This window comes from Hippopotamus amphibius, chromosome 12, assembly GCF_030028045.1.
Source record: "Hippopotamus amphibius kiboko isolate mHipAmp2 chromosome 12, mHipAmp2.hap2, whole genome shotgun sequence".
Classification (NCBI taxonomy): domain Eukaryota; kingdom Metazoa; phylum Chordata; class Mammalia; order Artiodactyla; family Hippopotamidae; genus Hippopotamus; species Hippopotamus amphibius.
This window is the reverse complement of record NC_080197.1, coordinates 24,542,396-24,560,290: the sequence shown is the minus strand read 5'-3', so window position 1 is coordinate 24,560,290 and position 17,895 is coordinate 24,542,396. Positions and strand designations below refer to the sequence as shown.

The 17,895-nt window shown below is 39.6% G+C and overlaps 1 protein-coding gene across 2 annotated transcripts in view; it reads right to left on the bottom strand.

Moving 5' to 3' along the window:
- The window catches only part of LOC130833146 (ubiquinol-cytochrome-c reductase complex assembly factor 1), a 98,938-nt gene extending 84,676 nt beyond the window's left edge, over nt 1–14,262 (bottom strand). The window contains exons 1-2 of one of the 2 annotated variants that reach the window (XM_057702488.1): nt 14,134–14,262; nt 1,848–1,952 (exon numbers count right to left, since the gene is read on the bottom strand). In XM_057702488.1, coding sequence (XP_057558471.1) covers nt 1,848–1,952; nt 14,134–14,157 — 129 coding nt within the window. In that variant the 5' untranslated portion in view covers nt 14,158–14,262. The remainder of the gene's footprint in view (nt 1–1,847; nt 1,953–14,133) is intronic. The other variant, XM_057702487.1, reaches the window with a different exon arrangement.
- Nucleotides 14,263–17,895: the final 3,633 nt, after the last annotated feature.

The window sequence follows — 17,895 nt, the reverse complement described above, 5'->3', positions numbered from 1 at the left end:
ATGCAGTTTATTGTATGTCCAAAAAAAAAAAATCCCTTTGAAATTATACTTTTGTCATTTGGAGGGAGGAAAAAAAAAAGAAACCGCCTGCCAACACAGGGGACATGGGTTTGATCCCTGCTCCAGGAAGATCCCACATGCCTCGGAGCAACTAAGCCCATGCGCCGCAACTATTGAGCCCATATGCCGCAACTACTGAAGCCCACGCACCTAAAGCCTGTGCTCTGCAATGAGAGAAGCCACTGCGACAAGGAGCCCGCAGACCACAGTGAAGAGCAGCCCCCGCTCACTGCAACTAGAGAAAGCCCACGTGCAGCAATGAAGACTCAACACAGCCAATAAATAAATAAATAAATTTATAAAAAAAGAAAACAAATAGCTACATGACCTAAAGTAGATGCCTCTTCTGCACAAATATATTCTTCATTCATTCAACACACATTGGGTGCCTCCTCTGTGCCAGACTTAGTGAGAAGCCCAGGAAATACAGGCACAAACAAGACATATTCTCAGAAGGGCAAGGTTTATACACTAATTGAAGGGAATTACTCTGCATTTTAAATATTTTAATATATTATAGTATATATAATTATATACATCAAGATAATTTTTCACTGAATTAAATATGAAAAAGAAAGCTAATGGCTACAAAAAGAATTTATATAAATTGGTAATAAAAGTAAATTCCCAGTAGATAAATGGAGAAATAATGTAAGCATACAATTTTTACAAACCAGAATACAATCGATAAACACAGAAAATTATCTAACCCTGATAAAGAAATGCAAAGCAAAACAAGGTAACATTTTCTATCCAATTAGCTTAAATTTTTTAAAAACACCCAATTTAGGGGAGGTAGTGATGAAAAACTAGTTATATATATATTGCTGGTGGCAGTATAAATTAAAACAATTTTTTGGAGAGGAAAACTGCTCACATCCTTTGACCTAGGGTATACCCTCCTAGAAGTTTATCTTTAATAAATAATTTAAAATAAGAAAAACCATATAGCAAGAAAATGGTAACCACATTAAAGTCCACAATGTCTACAAAGTCTACAACCACATTAAAGTCTTCCAAAATATCTGGAAATAATTTTAATATAAACAAAGGCTAAATAAATAGAATAACATGTAGTCACATTTAAAAAACTAATTATGAAATGTATCTAACAACATGAATAATGTCTGCTCTAATAAGTGAAAAAGCACCAGAACATAAAATTCTGTGGGTATTTGTTAAGGTACCTAAGGAAAAAATTAGCAAACACACACATACTTAAGGGCTGGAAAAGGACCAGCAGATATTTTCAGGTTTGAAGTCATGGGTGATTTTTATTTCCTTTATTACTAAATTATTTGTATAATTAGCAAAAATCAGGAGAAAAAACTCTCAAGAAGGGTCCAAAGTAAACTACATTATAATGAATCATGTGATCAATGGTAAACTAAGGCCTCAAATAATTGTTCCTTGGAGTTTATGTTCATAAAAAGAAAAAAAAGAAAGAAACATTGCTTACCCCAAATAAAAGTGGCACAAAGTGGCTACAAAAAGAAAACTGAAGAAAAGTTAATGCTGAGATGAATATCTGGAAACACTCCCAAGAGTAAAAATCATCAGACTGTAGCATGGTATCCTAGGCTAAGTTCCACTGCTGGGGTATTTAGAAGCAACGCCCTAGACACCATACAGTAGGAATCAGTCCTGAGTTGGCACCACAGAGACCCAAAAGTGGTCTCATGAGGTTTTTCCATCACACAATTTGGTTGGCTAATCTATAAATACATGACATTTGCACATAAACACTAAGGTTTTTTCATAACCAGCAAAGGAACAACAAATCTTACCTGGGAAGTACCAGACAGAGCCCTGCCCCACTGTCCCAGTGTACGAGACACAAGTAGCAATCGGCTGCATACTGGAACCCATTGGGAGATGCTAATCCGGTTCCTCTAGAGAAAGAAAAAAATACTCTGTCAGGAATCTGTATCAGAGTCCATATGTAGAAGGCAAAGAGTGTATCTAAGTCTAGAAATCCTGCCAGAATGGGGCACATGAAAGGAGAATTTCCAAAACAGGACCAGGACCAAGCCTCCCCGTGCTCATCTCTCCAAGGATAAAATATACCCCTGACTACCAAAGGCTAAAAGAATTCTGGTAATAGCTGACTCAAACTGGAGGACATGAGCTCCTTCTCAGGAGAGTAACAAAAATAAACCTACTTCAAGCATTTTACAATTAGCTTATCATTTAAATTAGAGTTTGCAATGCTTTTCATAAACACTGATTCATCTGCTCTTCATAAAATCCTTTTATAGTAAACAGTGCCAGGATTACCATTATCCCCAAAAGGATGAAGAAACTAGGGCTGAAATTTTTAGGGTGGGAAAACACACTTGGGCAACTTGATTTCCAAGACAAAGGGAGATTAAATGGCTGTTAGAGCTATGACTGAGGTCCAATTTTTCCCTCTGGCATTAACTGACCTCAAAAAGGTCTCTGGATCAAAGTGAAAGGTTAGGCTGGAGAAGGCTACTTCATTTTATGAACCTGAAATACAATCCACTGTATAAATGGCACCCATGTACACAGCACTGGAAATCTCTATTCTAGGATCAACTCTAGAGGATCCTAGGGTTTCTTTCACTTGGCCTGTAGACCTTTTAGGGCCATAACGAGGACTGGACATACGAACTGTCTGAAAACACTTTGCCAAGCATCAACTACAAAGATCTGGATTCTAGTTTAAACTCAGCTACTTTAATATAATCTTTAGAAGTAATTAAACCTCTATGATGCTCAGTTTCCTCTTAACAATTATTAGTAATACTTACAAGCACTTACTATGTGCCAAGTACTTTTCTAGGTACTTTACATATTTGAACTCATTTAAACCTCACAATCACCACCCAATGACTTAGGTATATTGTTATTACCCCATGTATGATATGGATAAAGAAATGGAGGTATAACTTCCCAAGGTCACATGGTTAACAAATGGTGGGGTTAAGATTTGAATCTAGGCAGCCCAGCTCCGATGCGTGCTCATTTATGGGATGAAAGGGTAAGGAAATATCTCCAAAGTTCCATCTAGCTCTAACACTCTATGACCTAGTCACGAATCAATTATAATACAGCATAATACTATGGAAAGAGCCCTGTACTTGGAATCAGAAAGCACTGATTTGACTCTTAGCTCCACTCTCATTGAGCTATAAGTCTTTGTTGCCTTGTCTATAAAATAAATAAAGATCCCTACCACTCAGGATTTTAAGGAAAAAAAATGTACTTTGCAGTATGTCCAACTCAATAAATATCAAGTTGAATCTGGATCTCCATTTCCTCATAAGTAGGTAGGAAGGTCTGGGGGTAAGGTGGAGAAAGGGGTTAGAATTTTAAACCTAGAGATGCTTTTGAAAGTGTCTCACAGTTCTAAAACTGTAATTTTCTAATAGGCTATTCATGGCAACTTATGTTTCAAATGAAAATTAAAGCTTAAAAATATGATTTTATTCAGCTGAGGTTGGACCTGTTGGGATTGTTTTCAAATAAGATACAATCACTGGCTTTTTGCTTACTAACATTCTTTTACAACAGAATGATTTACCAGAATCATTCAATGTCAGATGTTCCCTTTCTAAAAATGTAAATATGTGGTAAGATGAAACTTCAGCAGATTCAGGCCCAAAGAGGGGGGAAAAAAAGGATTACAAGTAAGAACAATGCAAACTTTTGGAAGATTTTCTGAAGAATTTCATCATATTTTTTCCAATGTCAATAAAAAGTTTCTCTGTAATATTTGACTCTACTTGGTCTCATGCCAATACTTTAAATCACTTCTTATTACAAGAAAAGAGCAATCAGCTCTGTTCTTTCCTTCTCCAATCCTACAACAACAATTCTTTGTCCAAATCCTTAATTGAAATTGAGGTGTAGCAGAAAGGGAATTTGAATTGCAAGCCTACCAATAAATAGCTGTGTGACCCTGAACTAGTTACTCAACACTCTGGACCTCCATTTTCCCTTATGTAAAAGTGGGAATAACAAAAGCTACCTCATAGGAGTAGCCCAAGGATCATTTGTAAAAGCACTTCAATGACAGTATAACACACACACGAAGTCCTCATTATTGCTATTAATTGTTACTGAATTATGTAAGTAACAAGTAAAATTATGTTACTTACATAATTTTGTGAGTTTCCCAGCAAACTGTCACAGCAGCAAGAGCCATTTTCTTAAAGCATTGTTTTAAACCTGGAATTCACTTTCTCAAAATCTTGCAATGCCTCCAAGAGCCTCTGTAGTCAAATTTAAACACCTGATCTTTACCAACTGGACTCCTCTAGACCCATCAATATACTTACATACCCTGCCTTGCATTCTGCACTCAGCAGTTCCAAAACCTGACTCATAATTCTCTGGTTTGAGAATTACTACTCCTCCCCTTGCAGTCAGTTCCTCTGGGACTCTCTTCTTTACTCCTACTCAAAGCATGAGCTCATTTGCTTCAATAAGTCTCCCTAGACTCCAGGTTCTGGTTCTATTGACTCTATTCGGTCCTTTTTCCTTCCTACCCCTCCCAACACTTCATTTAAAAATATATAAATTCATGAAGTACTTATCATCCTCTTATAGATACTAATACCTTAGGCCTATAGCAATTAGCAAACCTCAATTCTCCCAAGTTCAGAAAAAATTTCCAGTGGTTAAAATTATTGCTTTAACTTAGGATAACATAATCACCATTATAAGTGGGTACTGGTTTTATCAACATTTTGCCTCATAAACACTTCAAAACCAAAAGTTTAAAGATAGTTTTAATGTTTTTATTTCTTATGCATATTGTAAATTGCAGGTGATTTTTACATTGTATTTCAAATTATTCTGACAGATCAGCTCTTTCTGTGACTACACTTTATTCAGTCCACTGACCAGACTGTTTCTTCTTGTGGTGTTTTGTTTTGTTTCATTTTGTTTTGTTTTGTTTTGTTTTGCCATGCCACGTGGCTTGTGGGATCTAAGTTCCCAGACCAGGGATTGAACCCAGGCCCTTGGCAGTGAGCGTGCAGTCTTAACCACTGGACCACCAGGGAATTCCCCATGTGGTTTTTAAGATACATAGTATTTTCCTTGGCTCACTCATGGCCAGGCTTTACAGGCAGTTGATTCACCTATTCCCCATAGTTATGTTTTACAGTGACCACAAACACTGAGTTAGCAAATACTGAACCATTGCTCCTAGGGGAAATAGAGGGTTAGATTCCTGCAAATCTCTGGTCACAACATTTTCATCAATCAATCAATACATGACCTTGTTTTTTACATGTTTTTGTTTAAAGACACCTTATTTAATATATGTTGTTGATTCATTAACCCTGAACTCACAGTCAAAAGCACTATAACTCACTCCTGAACAAAACCTGTCTAACACACAAATTTTCTCCATAAGAAGCATCACAGCCTTCTTGCACTTAGCAACACTAGACAGCACTTCAGCGGTACACATGGGAGCCATTTTAAACAAGGAAATAACCAACAAAAGCACAAAAATGCAAAAAACATGGCACTAAATAGACCATGAGAAGGATACTTGTTTACAGTATAAAAGCTGAAACAAGAAGTCAGAGTATCATCTCAGCCAGGAAAATGCATGCTGCTGTTCAAATTTTTCACCTCTCTGCCCATGTCCACAAATGACTGCAAAAGCACCACAAGTACCGATTTGGGGACTACAAATAAATTTTAGCAAGTATGTGAATTCACAAATACAAAGTCTGTGAATAATGAAGATCAACAATAGTCACCAAATCTTCTAGTCTGTAATTCTCCAGCGGTGCCACATTCTGAATGCCATCAATGTTAATTCAATGCTATGGTTCAAAGGACAAATACTACTACAGCAAACTCTCCTACAAGTTATAATGTGACATGCTACAAAAGGATACTTATATAGATAGGAGAAGCAGAGACTGTTCAACCATTTCTTCAATAATTACTGAATATTCTGCTTCCTCCTACTTTGTTAGAGGTGTCCAATATGAGCTTTCAAAAGACTGATTACATACAAAAAGGATTTGAGCAAATCAGTAAATATATGAAGAATGAGGGATCAGGTTTCTATTAGAGAAAGGAGCCAACAAATATAAAAAGGCGAAAGGATATAATAAACCCTGTGCTGTTAGGTTCAATTTAGAGTAAATGGTATGAGTTTTTAATACAGAGAGATAAAGAAATCAATGTATGTGTGTTCATGTACATGTATACACATACATGTATTTCTTACCCCTGTAACGATAGGGCCTGGAAGCAATGACACCCCAGTTGCAATGACTACATGTAGCACCCAAACTTGGTTTCAAAATAGTAATATTCACTATAAGGAACTAGTCTTCTCTGGCGAAAAACTGACTCCTGAAGAATTCCCTGGCCATACAGTGGTTAGGACTTCGTGCTCTCACTGCTGGGGCCCTGGGTTCAATCCCTGGTCAAGATGCACCAAAAAAAAAAAAAAAAAGTTGACTCTTGAATGGCACTGAAGCTCCTCAAACCTTATTTACAAAGGTTTAGAATTATCTGATCTGTCTAGCAGCTCCTTGGAAGATTCCATCTGCCTTAGAATTCCCCCAGTATGAAAACCATTTTCCCCAGGAGCTCCCCAGGAGCAGTGGTTGAAAACAAATAGAGGCAACAGTTTAACTTTGTGGCTGTTGGAGGCAGTGGATAATACTTGGAGAAAACAATAGGCTAACCAAAAAGTTTAAAAGGAAAATCAGGGGAATAAGATATTCATAGGGGCTCTGACATATTCCTGGGAATATGAAGGCCATGCAGATGCACAGGGCTGTGCACATACTCAGAACAGGAAAGACCTGAGATTCCCCTAAGCTCTCATCTCTAGTTGACCTTGAGGCTCTGCACCAGCAAGAAGTAAAGGTTAAGTGAGAACTGTCAAATCACTAGCAATACATTGAAGATGTGCTCTAAAATGCACACAGAGCGCCTCCACAAAAACTGAGAGACTCACTGGTTCCAGGCATTTAAGGAAATCTCCATCTAATTATTACCTGACCACTAAGCAAACTGGGCAGAGACTACACAACAAAGAATACACGTTACAAAATTAATTCAGAAAAGTCACTAAATAGAAAAATAAAAACAAACTCTGGGAAAAGAAAGTCCTGATTTCCAGAATTGCCACATTATATTATTTAAAATGTTCAGTTTTCAAAAACTTATGAAACGTAAAAAAAAAAACAGAAAAGCGTGCTTCATACAAGGGGAAATAAAAATCAATAGAAACTGTCCCTGAAGAAGCCCAGACTTTTAGACAAACTAGACAAAGACTTTGAAGTGGCTATTTAAAATTTTTAAAATCTGAATGAAACCAAGGGGACTTCCCTGGTGGTGCAGTGGTTAAGAATCCACCTGCCAATGCAAGCGACACAGTTTCAATTCCTGATCTGGGAATATTCCACATGCCATGGAGCAGCTAAGCCCATGTGCCACAACTACTGAGCCCACGTGCTCTAGGGCCTGCGTGCCACAACTACTGAGCCCGCGTGCTGCAGCTACTGAAGCCCGCCCACCTAAAGCCTGTGCTCCTCAACAAAAGAAGCTACTGCAATAAGAAGCTCGTGCACCACAACAAAAAGTAGCCCCCACTCTAAGCAACTAGAGAAAGCCCATATGCAGCAATGAAGACCCAACACAGCCAAAAAAAGTAAAATAAAATAAAAAATAAAGGAAACCATGTCTAAAGAACTATAGCAAAGTATGAGAACGGTATCTTATCAAATAAAGAATATCAATAGAGGGATTTCCGAGGTGGCTCAGTGGTTAAGAATCCTCCTGTCAATGCAGGGGACACAGGCTCGAGCCCTGCCCCAAGAAGATACCACATGCCACAGAGCAACTAAGCCCATGTGCCACAACTATTGAGCCTCTGCTCAAGAGCTGAGCTCAATAGCTCAACAAGAGATGCCACCACAATGAGGAGCCCATGCACCACAATGAAGAGTAGCCCCCGCTCGCAGCAACTAGAGAAAGCCCATATGCAGCAACAAAGACCCAACACAGCCAATAAAATAAATAAATCCAATAAATAAATTTTTTAAAAAATCATTGCCAACTAAAAAAAAAGAGAGAGAGAATATCAATAGAGAAATTTTACAAAAAAACAAACAAAAATTTTGGAGTTGAAAAGAACAATAAATAAAATGAACATTTCACTAGAGAAGTTTAACAGCAGATTTTAGCAAAAGAAAGCATCAATGACCTTGAAGATAGGTCAATTGAGATTATCCAGCCCAAGGAACAGAAAGAAAACAAAAATGAAGAAAATTTAACAGAGTCTCAGAGATCTACTCTCAAATGTACCTACACCATCAAATGTACCAACATATGTATAACGGGAGTCTCAGACAGAGAGGAGAGAAATAAAAGAATAGAAAAAACACGTGAAGAAATACTGGCAGAAAACATTCCAAATTTGATGAAAAATGTTCATCTATAAATCCAAGAAGCTCAACTAACTCCAAATAGGAGAGATCCACAAATAAAAATATCATAATCAAGTTGTGGAAAGACAAAGATAGAATCTTGAAAGCAGTAAGAGAAGGGACCCAGGTATAAGAGATACTCAATAACATTAACAGCGGTATTTCTTCTCAGAAACCATGGAGGCCAGAAGACACTGGGATGAAATACTCAAAATGTTGGGGGTGGGGGATGGGGGGGAGGAAGGAGACAGTCAAACAAGAATTCTATACCAAACAAAACTACCATTCAAATGTGAAGGAAAAATTAAGACTTTCTAGATAAACAAAAACTGAGAGAATCTGTCAATAGCAGACCTGCCCTACAACAAATAATAAATAAAGGGAGAACTTCAGGTTGAAATGAGACCTTTGACAGAACAGAAACTCAAATCCACATGAAGAAATAAAGTGCACTAGTAAAGGTAAATATTTGGATACATTAAAAATACAGTATAGGGACCTCCCTGGTGGCACAGTGGTTAAGAATCCACCTGCCAATGCAGGAGACATGGGTTTGAGCCCTGCTCATGTAGGTGGTGCCCTGCTGCTTGACAGCATGCACTCAAGAAAGAATCTCCTGGGGATTCCTAGTGGTGCGGTGGTTGAGAATCCGCCTGCCAATGCAGTGGACACGGGTTCAATCCCTGCTCCAGGAAGATCCCACATGCTGCGGAGCAACTAAGCCTGTGTGCCACAACTATTGAGGATGCGCTCTAGAGCCCATGAGCCACAACTACTGAGCCCACGTGCTGCAACTACTGAAGCCCACGTGCCTAGAGCTCGTGCTCCACAACAAGAGAAGCCACTGCAATGAGAAGCCCACGCACCACAACAAAAGTAGCTCCCACTCCCCGCAACTAGAGAAAGCCTGCACACAGCAACAAAGACCCAAAGCAGCCAATAAATTAATTAACTAATTAAAATAAATAAATATGTTTTAAAACAAAAAAATAATTAATTAATTAAGATGTTAATTGTAATCCTCAGGAGAAACACTAAGAAAATAACAAAAAATATAGTAAAACCTTATATCATATATAAAAATTAACTCAAAATGGATTAAAGACTTTAACATAAGACCTAAAACTATTAAATTCTTAGAAGAAAACAAAAAGGAAACATTTCATGACCTTTGATTTGGCAATGATTTCTTGGATATATTGCCAAAAGCAAAGGCAATAAGAAATAAAGTTGGACTTCATCAAAATTAAAAACTTTTGTGCAGCAAAGAACACTATCAACAAAGTGAAAAGGCAACCCACAGAATGGGAGAAAATATTTGCAAATCATATATCTGATAAGGAATTGACTATAGGATATATAAAGAACTCCTACAACTCAACAACAACCAAAAAAACAACTTGATTAAAAAATGGGCAAAAAACTCGAATAGATACTTCTCCAAAGAGGTACATAATGGCCAATAAGCACATGAAATATGCTTAACACCACTAATCACTAGAGAAATACAAATCAAAACTACAATGAGTTATCATCTCACACCCATTAAGATGGCTACTATGGAAAAAAAAAAACAGAAAATAACAAGTGTTGACAAAGATGTAGAGAAATTGAAACCCCTGTGCTTTGCTGGTAGAAATGTAAAATTGTGCAGCTGCTGTGGAAAACAGAATGGCAATTGCTCAAAAAATTAAACAGAATTACCATATGATCCAACAACTCTGTTTCTGAGCACAAACCCAAATAAAGTGACAACAGGCACTAGAACAAGTACCTGTACACCCACTTTCATGGCAGCACTATTTCACAATAGCCAAAAGGTGAAAGCAACCAAAGTGTCCATCAACAGATGAATAAACAAATGAAATGTGCATATGCATGCAATAGAATATTATTCAGCCTTAAAAAAAAAGGAAGGAAATTCTGTCATGTTACAACATGGATGAACCTTGAGGACAAATCCAGTCACAAAAGGACAAAGACTGTATAATTCCACTTATATGAGGTACCTAAAGTAGTCAAAATGATAAAGACAGAAAGAATGGTGGTTGCCCAGAGCTGAGTAGAGTATGGCATGGGGATTCATCTTTTAATAGGTACAGAGTTTCAATTTTGCAAGATGAAAAGGGTTCTGTGGATGATGGTGGTGATGGTAGCACAACAATGTGAATGTACTTAATACCACTGAACTGTACACTTAAAATTGGCTGAAATGGTAAATTATGTTATGTGTATTCCATAACATTTTTTTAAGTCCAGTGTGGCTTTCTGCAATTTATACCATCGTCAAAGAAAAGTAAAAATTACTACTAATGCCCAGGACAGCTCATAAAACCATAAGAAAGTCCCAGTGCACTGCTCAAATGTCCAATTCCTCTGTTAGAGCTACTCAGCAATAGCAGTGTTTCAGTTTACTCCTCCTTCCCAAACCCATCGTTGGAGAAGGGCAAAAACTTATCAAAAAGACAGGAAAGGGAAAAAGTAAGGGGAGACTAATGAGAATGTTTCAGGAATACTATCTCTCAGTGGTTCAATTTTCTTGTCTGTAAAATGGGAGAATAATAGTGCCTACATTTTCAAAGGGCTGTCAAAGGATTAAGTAAATTCACATACATAAAGTATTTAAGAGTGCTTACTATATAAGTGCCCTATAAGTGTTAGCTATCAATATTATTGCTCGAGAAATCTCAACATTTTGTTTCAACTACAACCTATATTTCAGCTCTCTCCCCTGAACACTAAATCTTCAGCTGCAAAAAAAAAAAAAAAAAACCTCCAGCTAGATTTTCTCAGTGAAGAACACTACTATTAACTCAGTCATCTTAGGCTGACCTGGGACTCACTGTTAAGACTCTTCCCTCTTCATCATGCTTAACATCTAATCTCTCTCTAAGCCCTGCAGACTCTATTTCCTCAATACATCTTGAAACCATCCCTTCTTCTTTAACCACACTGTCCCTACTCCCTTAGTACAGGCCTTTATCACTTCTTCCAGGATTACTTAAGTAGTTTCTGACTGGCTGTGGGGACTCTAATTTCAGCCCTCTCTGACTGATCCATCTATTACATCCATCCCTGTTACAGGGATCTTTTAAAACAAAAATCTAGTAGTAAGTATATGAGTGTTTACTATGTTGACTTTTTTTTTTTTACTTTTTTATACTTGCAAAATAAAATTTTTAAATTTCAACTCCAAAATGAGAGAAGAAACAAATTGTTCCCCTGATTGATGGTGGCTGGGAGCAGGGAAAGCAATAAAAGAAAAGGGTTGCAAAAGGAACGAAGAAATTTTGGGTAGTGACAGATATGTTCATTATTTTTATTATGATTATGACTTTTCAGGTGTATACCTGTGTCAAAACTTATCAAATTATACAATTAAATAAGTGTGACTTACGGTATGTCAACTATTCCTCAATTTTAAAAATTTAAATAAGAAAAAAGAGAAATGGGAACACAAAACCTTTAAAAATAAATCTTCCCTGTGTTTAAAATATTTCAATGGCTGCCCCTCTGTCTCAAGATAAAGCTCCAGCTCCTAATCATACTATGCAAGGCAATGCCTCCTCTCCCTCCCTTTCCCCACAAGTGCCCCTGAGTCCAGCCAAAGAAATTTACTTACAGCTCCTTACTTGTCTAGCACAGCAGCATAAGCGAATGCTTCTCCTCTATGCTCTATGCCCATTCCCCCATTCCCCATTTAATGCTCTCTCATTTAGTTCAAGCATCTCCCTGACAGATGCTTGTCCTCAGGCTGGGTTAGGTGCCTTTCTACTCTGCTACCACAGCACCTAGTTGAGACTTCTATCACAGCATTTTAAGAATTATATTAGTAGTTTTCTTTCCTGTCTCTGCTATTAGATTATAAACATGAGAATAAGGTCTATGTTTTTCATCCTCAGTCCCTTGGACAGTTCCTAACTGTCCAAACACTCAAAATAGTCTTAAAAGGAATTAAAAGGAAGAGAAGAAAAGCATTTAAAATGTCACTTGTATCAACTGATTCTCTGATCAACCCTATCAAACTTACCCTTAAAATCTGAGGCTCAGAGAAGTTAGGTGACTTGTTCAAGGTCACACCCGTAGTAAGTAATGGGGCCAAGCTTTCACACAAGGCTCTTTCGACTCCTAGACAGGTGTATTTGCTAATTCCTCACAGTGCCTAACCCAAATGCCTCCTCAGCATAGGTGATCAATAAGCATCTGCTACTTTCATGTTTACTATCACTCTCTAGTCCTAAGGGAGTTTCTGTTGCTTTGTCACACATTACAACATATGATAAGAAGACTTCAAAGAATTACAGTATACAGGATAAAATGAAAGTGATTTTCCTTATCCAATCTTGCTTTTTACCTAAAATGATGAATAGAAAGGGATAAATGGGGGGGGGGCAGGGGTTGAAGATTCAACTAATAGAAGGCAGTCAGAGAGGTGGTTTCAATGGATGCTACCGACTAAGAAGAAATGAACTTGCAACCATCCACACGCTCAGTGGCATGCTCAGCTGGGGCAGTCATTAACTTCCAAGACAAGCCAAGGTATTCATTTCAGATCTACGGCCCAATAAAATCCTCATCTTCCCCCTATCCCCAAATATCCATCTTAGAAACACTTAGGACATCCTAGTTGCCATTTCCTCAGCAGTCCTCAGATCTGAATCAATTTCTGTCCTGGCATCAACAATTACTTCACCAAGTGACTTTCTGTAGGTTACAGGAGCTACCCTTCAAACATTTACTACCCAACAATAGGGAGCACTGCACTTTACTAGGATGACAAAAAATACAAGAAGTAAAATCGCAGTCCGTGTAAGCCACATATAAAAAGATTAGACACAAATGTTTCTACTATCACAACTGAAAAGAAAGCTAGAAGCAGGAATAGTGTCTGCTATGAAAAACAATGTCCTTGACCCAGTTTTTGAGAGACTTGCTAAAATTATAAACTCTCCCATCCCTCCATGATTAGGAACCAAGCTCTGTATCCTCCTAACTTTTGTTCTCTTTAATTCCTAGAAGTCAGGGTCTGCTAGAACGTCAGGACTGAATCACAAGAGGTGCGGCAGATTTCCATATGGGTGTTACTCAAATAGTTCTCACTTATTTCATTCATTCTTTCAACAAACATTTATTGATGTGCCAGACACTGTGCTAGGCAGAGTGAAAACGACAGATATGACCCCAGTTCTCGTGCAGCTTTCACTCCAATAGCCTATAAAAGTATTCCACTTAACTGCAGTTACTGACCCACTGATCTCTGAAACAAACCCAGAGAACCTCAGAATCCGAAAGACCTGCAGATTTAAGTCCTCGCTTTGACCATGGGGACTCTAAAGCCCAAAAGTGACTCCCTGAGGGGAAGGAGTCACAGGTGGTGATGGAGGAAAAGCAAACTCCGCCAAATTTAGGTCTGACGTCACTCTCCCCCCTTCTCCAAAAGGGGGAAGCCACCACCAAACCGAGGGTCGGGGGAGATGGGAAACTGCCTCAGTTTCCCCGCAGAGAGACGGCCGCGCAGCCTGGCCACCGCACAGGCTCCGCTCCTGCACTTCCGTCCAGTTGCTCCCGCCCCGCCCTCTCCGACTCCAACCCGGGGACCCAGCGGGCGACGGCACAAAATTACTCTTTCACTCACAAGGACTCGCAGCAGCAACGCCATGTTTCTCGACAACCATTTCCGGGTGAAGAATGGGCTTCCGGAGTCCCGGCGGCCGCCACCCCTCCACTAGGTTATCTTTTCCCGGCGGATGCCTGGCAACGGCGGCGCAGGCGCACAGATGTCGCTGCGCTCACGAGCGCGCGCTTTCGCCGCCGTGCGCGAGGAGGCAGGGCCCAGGGCGCGGCCGGACGGTCGGAGCGCGCGCGCCTCCCGCGCTCTCTAGTCTCCGCCAGACATGTCACAGAGGCGCAAGTTGTCGCAACACCCGTCCTCTTTGACCTCTGCCTCGGGCTTTGCATAGCTCTTTCCTTAACCCACCTCACGTAGCCTCACTCCTCAGCACCGCCTAGTCGGAGTCCCTCTTTCCCAGACTCTGTTCCCATGAGGTATTCCCCCTTTTTCACCGACGGTTGAAAAGAACAGCATCTTGGGAGAATCCCAGCATAAACGCCCTAAAACGAGCCTGAGAAGGAGAAGGAGGAGGAACACAGGACACGGCTGAGTTCTGAAACTCAGGGGAAGAGGGTGGTCACGTGCTGACCTGATACCTGAAGCAGGAACTTCAGGGGTTTTCTGGTTGATGGGTGGGTGGATGGGCTGGTTGATTGGTTGGTTGTGACTGGGAGCATCTTTGAGTCTTGATAGGAAATTATTGTAAAGATGAAGATACAGAAAAAGAATCAAGGATGCAAGGAGTTTCCTCAGAAGGTGGGAGAGAATGGCTAACCTCTTGCATTCATTGTATCCTAAGAACAATAGAGGAGAGGAGGTGTCAGTGCTTCTGGGGTGACTGAGAGCAGAGGGGCAGGATGTTGAAGGACTTCCTTCCTTTTCATTCAGTCAACATGATTTCAGGTAGCCTTGGCCCTCAGCAGCTTGAAGTGGGGTTTCAGCTCCCGGTCACTGACTGAGGTTGGGCAGCAGTGGTGAAAGCACCAATCACCGAACCAGTGGTCAGGGACAAGGCCCTGGCCCTACGGCTTTGCAGAAAAGAATTCCCACAGAGACAGCAAGTAGTGAAACAAGTAAAGTATTTATTAGGGGGAGAAAAAGGAGCAGAATACATGTGGATAGACACACAGGCGGGCTCAGAGAGAGTAGTGCCCATGTGGCAGTTTAACTCACTTATATGGGGCATTTCTTCTGTGTTTCCTTTGACCCATCATTTCGATTTGCCTGGTTCAAAGTCCATGTTTGGTGTATCTCAGGATTTTCCCACGTGTGTGTGCCCATCTCTCAGCCAAGATGGATTCCACCGAAGAGGCCTATGGGTAGGTTTGGCCAATTGTCATCACTCCCCTTTTGACGTCCAAGGAGGCTTTCTATGCATGTATGGTCGGGGGAGGTCTGCTGACTTTGAGAATGAGGAATATGTGGTCTCTTAACTTCTATCTGGGCAGGGCCCAGCCTCCTCTCCCAATTGTCCTGTTATTCCTCTCTCTGAGTATCATTCCACAGGGAAGGAACTCAGACTGCTTGCCTCCGGGGCCCATCTGTCTCCTGCCTCAAACATAGGCCCATCGAATGTTCACTATTTGGTGGACACAAGACAGGTGTGGATACTGGCTTCCTGGAGCTCACAGACTTGGTGGGAGGGCTGGGCACACAAAAGTCTAGTAACCCAATGAAAAAAATAAAAGTTAAAAATTGTGGTAAATGCTAAGAAGGAAACAACAAAGAGCTAAACTAGAAAATAACATGAGAAACTACCCTTTAGATGCTTTCTGCACTCAGGTTGTCAGCTTACGTGTTTGGTAATGAAAACAGTGGTGTGGTGCTCCTACATGTAAGTTAGGACAAGTGGCATCATATATTAAAAAGGGATAAGAGCAATATTCTTGTTAATCAGATTCAAGAAGCAACTTTGATACAAAAACTACAAATTTAAGACCATATAAATAAATCACACAAGAGATGACAAACTGAGATGTTGGAGATGAGAAAAGATTGATATTTAATTTCCTTTCTGATGGCTTCCATTTTCTCTGTTAGCTTGGCGGGAGAGTTTTTCTATTCAGAGGAAGCCAGATGGTATGAGATTGTAGTTTAGAAGAAGTTACTGTAATAATGGCTACTCTGTACACCGAGGCCTAACAGAAATCAGAGACAGAGATTTTGGAGGAAGAGAGAGATGGCTTTATTTTTCTTTGCCAGGCAAAGGGAAGACACAGCAGGCTAGTGCCTCAAGAATTGTGCCCCGCATCCTTGGGAGTCGGGGACGATTTTATATGTGGGGGCTCACAGTATGGGGTATGTGATAAGGATCAAGTTGGGGAAGGGCTTGCATTCTTTTTCTTTTGCATTATTCTTCTTTTTCCTTTGCAGTATTTCAAAACAGTCATAGCTGGCGTCAGGCCACCTGGTGACTGGGGTCTGGCAGTTTGTTGATTGTCTGTTTGTCTGTGGTTTGTTGGCTGGGGACCTCCTCTTACAGATTAGTGACAGCTAAAGTAAAACAAGAAATGATTAACTCTTTTAGGGCTGGTTATCTTTCTCCTCTAGCCTGTTCCACCTTCTCTTTGTTTTCCTTGCTCTCAAGAGGAAAAAGAACAATCACTTCTATTTGCATTGCAACAATTTCCCCCACTGCTAGTTTACTCCCTCCATATCAATGGAGAAACTCTCTTTTATTTGTATTGCAACAGAAGGAGAAAGTTTAAAGTTTCAAGAAACTGAGACTGAAAGAAAAAGGGACCAGTGAAATATGGAGGATCTAGTTGAAGTTGGTAACTCTTCACTTTATAAAGTTTAATTTATTAATTAATTTTAAATTAAAAAGTGATTAATGATTACACTCTCTTTTCTAAAAATTAGCATGTTGCAGGTTAAGCTAAAGTCCCTTTTTACCACCACCTTAAATCGCAACCTTCCACCATCTCTAAAATTGAATTTCCTTCCAGATCTTTTTTGATGTTTTCACGTACATATGCATGTTCCCTTAGAGAATATGTCATTCTAGTTGGTGTGGGGGTTTTTTTTTCTTTTTTTTTTAACTTAATTGACAGCATATTTATGTTTTATTTTGCTACTTCCTTTTTACTCGTTTCTTTTTTCAATTCTATGTGTGTTGCTTTATATAGATCCAGTTCATTTCCTTTTAATAGCTGTTCTATCATATGATATAGGTGGCATATAGTTTGTTTCCTTCTTTTGTTGTTGTTCTTATGACCAATGTTTCCATGAATATTCTTGTACACTTAAGAGCAAAAATTTTATTGGCACCAATCTATTTCTGTGTAATTTTTCTTCAAAATCATTGGCTAGGTTGGGATTAGCAGAAGAGAAAGTTGATAGTTGGATTCAACATAGGATTGTTTTTCCAGGTCATGGAATGGATGTCATCAACACAAAGAAGTTGATAATATTGTCAAGAAAAATGTTCAGGGACTTCCCTGGCAGTCCAGTGGTTACGACTTGGCATTTTAACTGCCAGGGGCTCGGATTCAATCCCTGGTCAGGGAACTCAGATCCTGCAAGCCATGTGGAGCAGCCAAAAAAAAAAAAAAAAGGTTCAAGTGACAGGACAGAAAATGTGTATACTGAAGGATATAAAGAAAGGAGGAGGCTGTTAGGAAAGAAGAGGAGGCAAATGAGTAAAAGAAAATGTAATGAGGGACTTCCCTGGTGGCCCAGTGGGTAAGACTCTGTTTTCACAATGCAGAGACCCCAGGTTCAATCCCTCCTTGGGAAACTAGATCCTGCATGCCACAACTAAGAAGCCCCCATGCTTCAACAAAG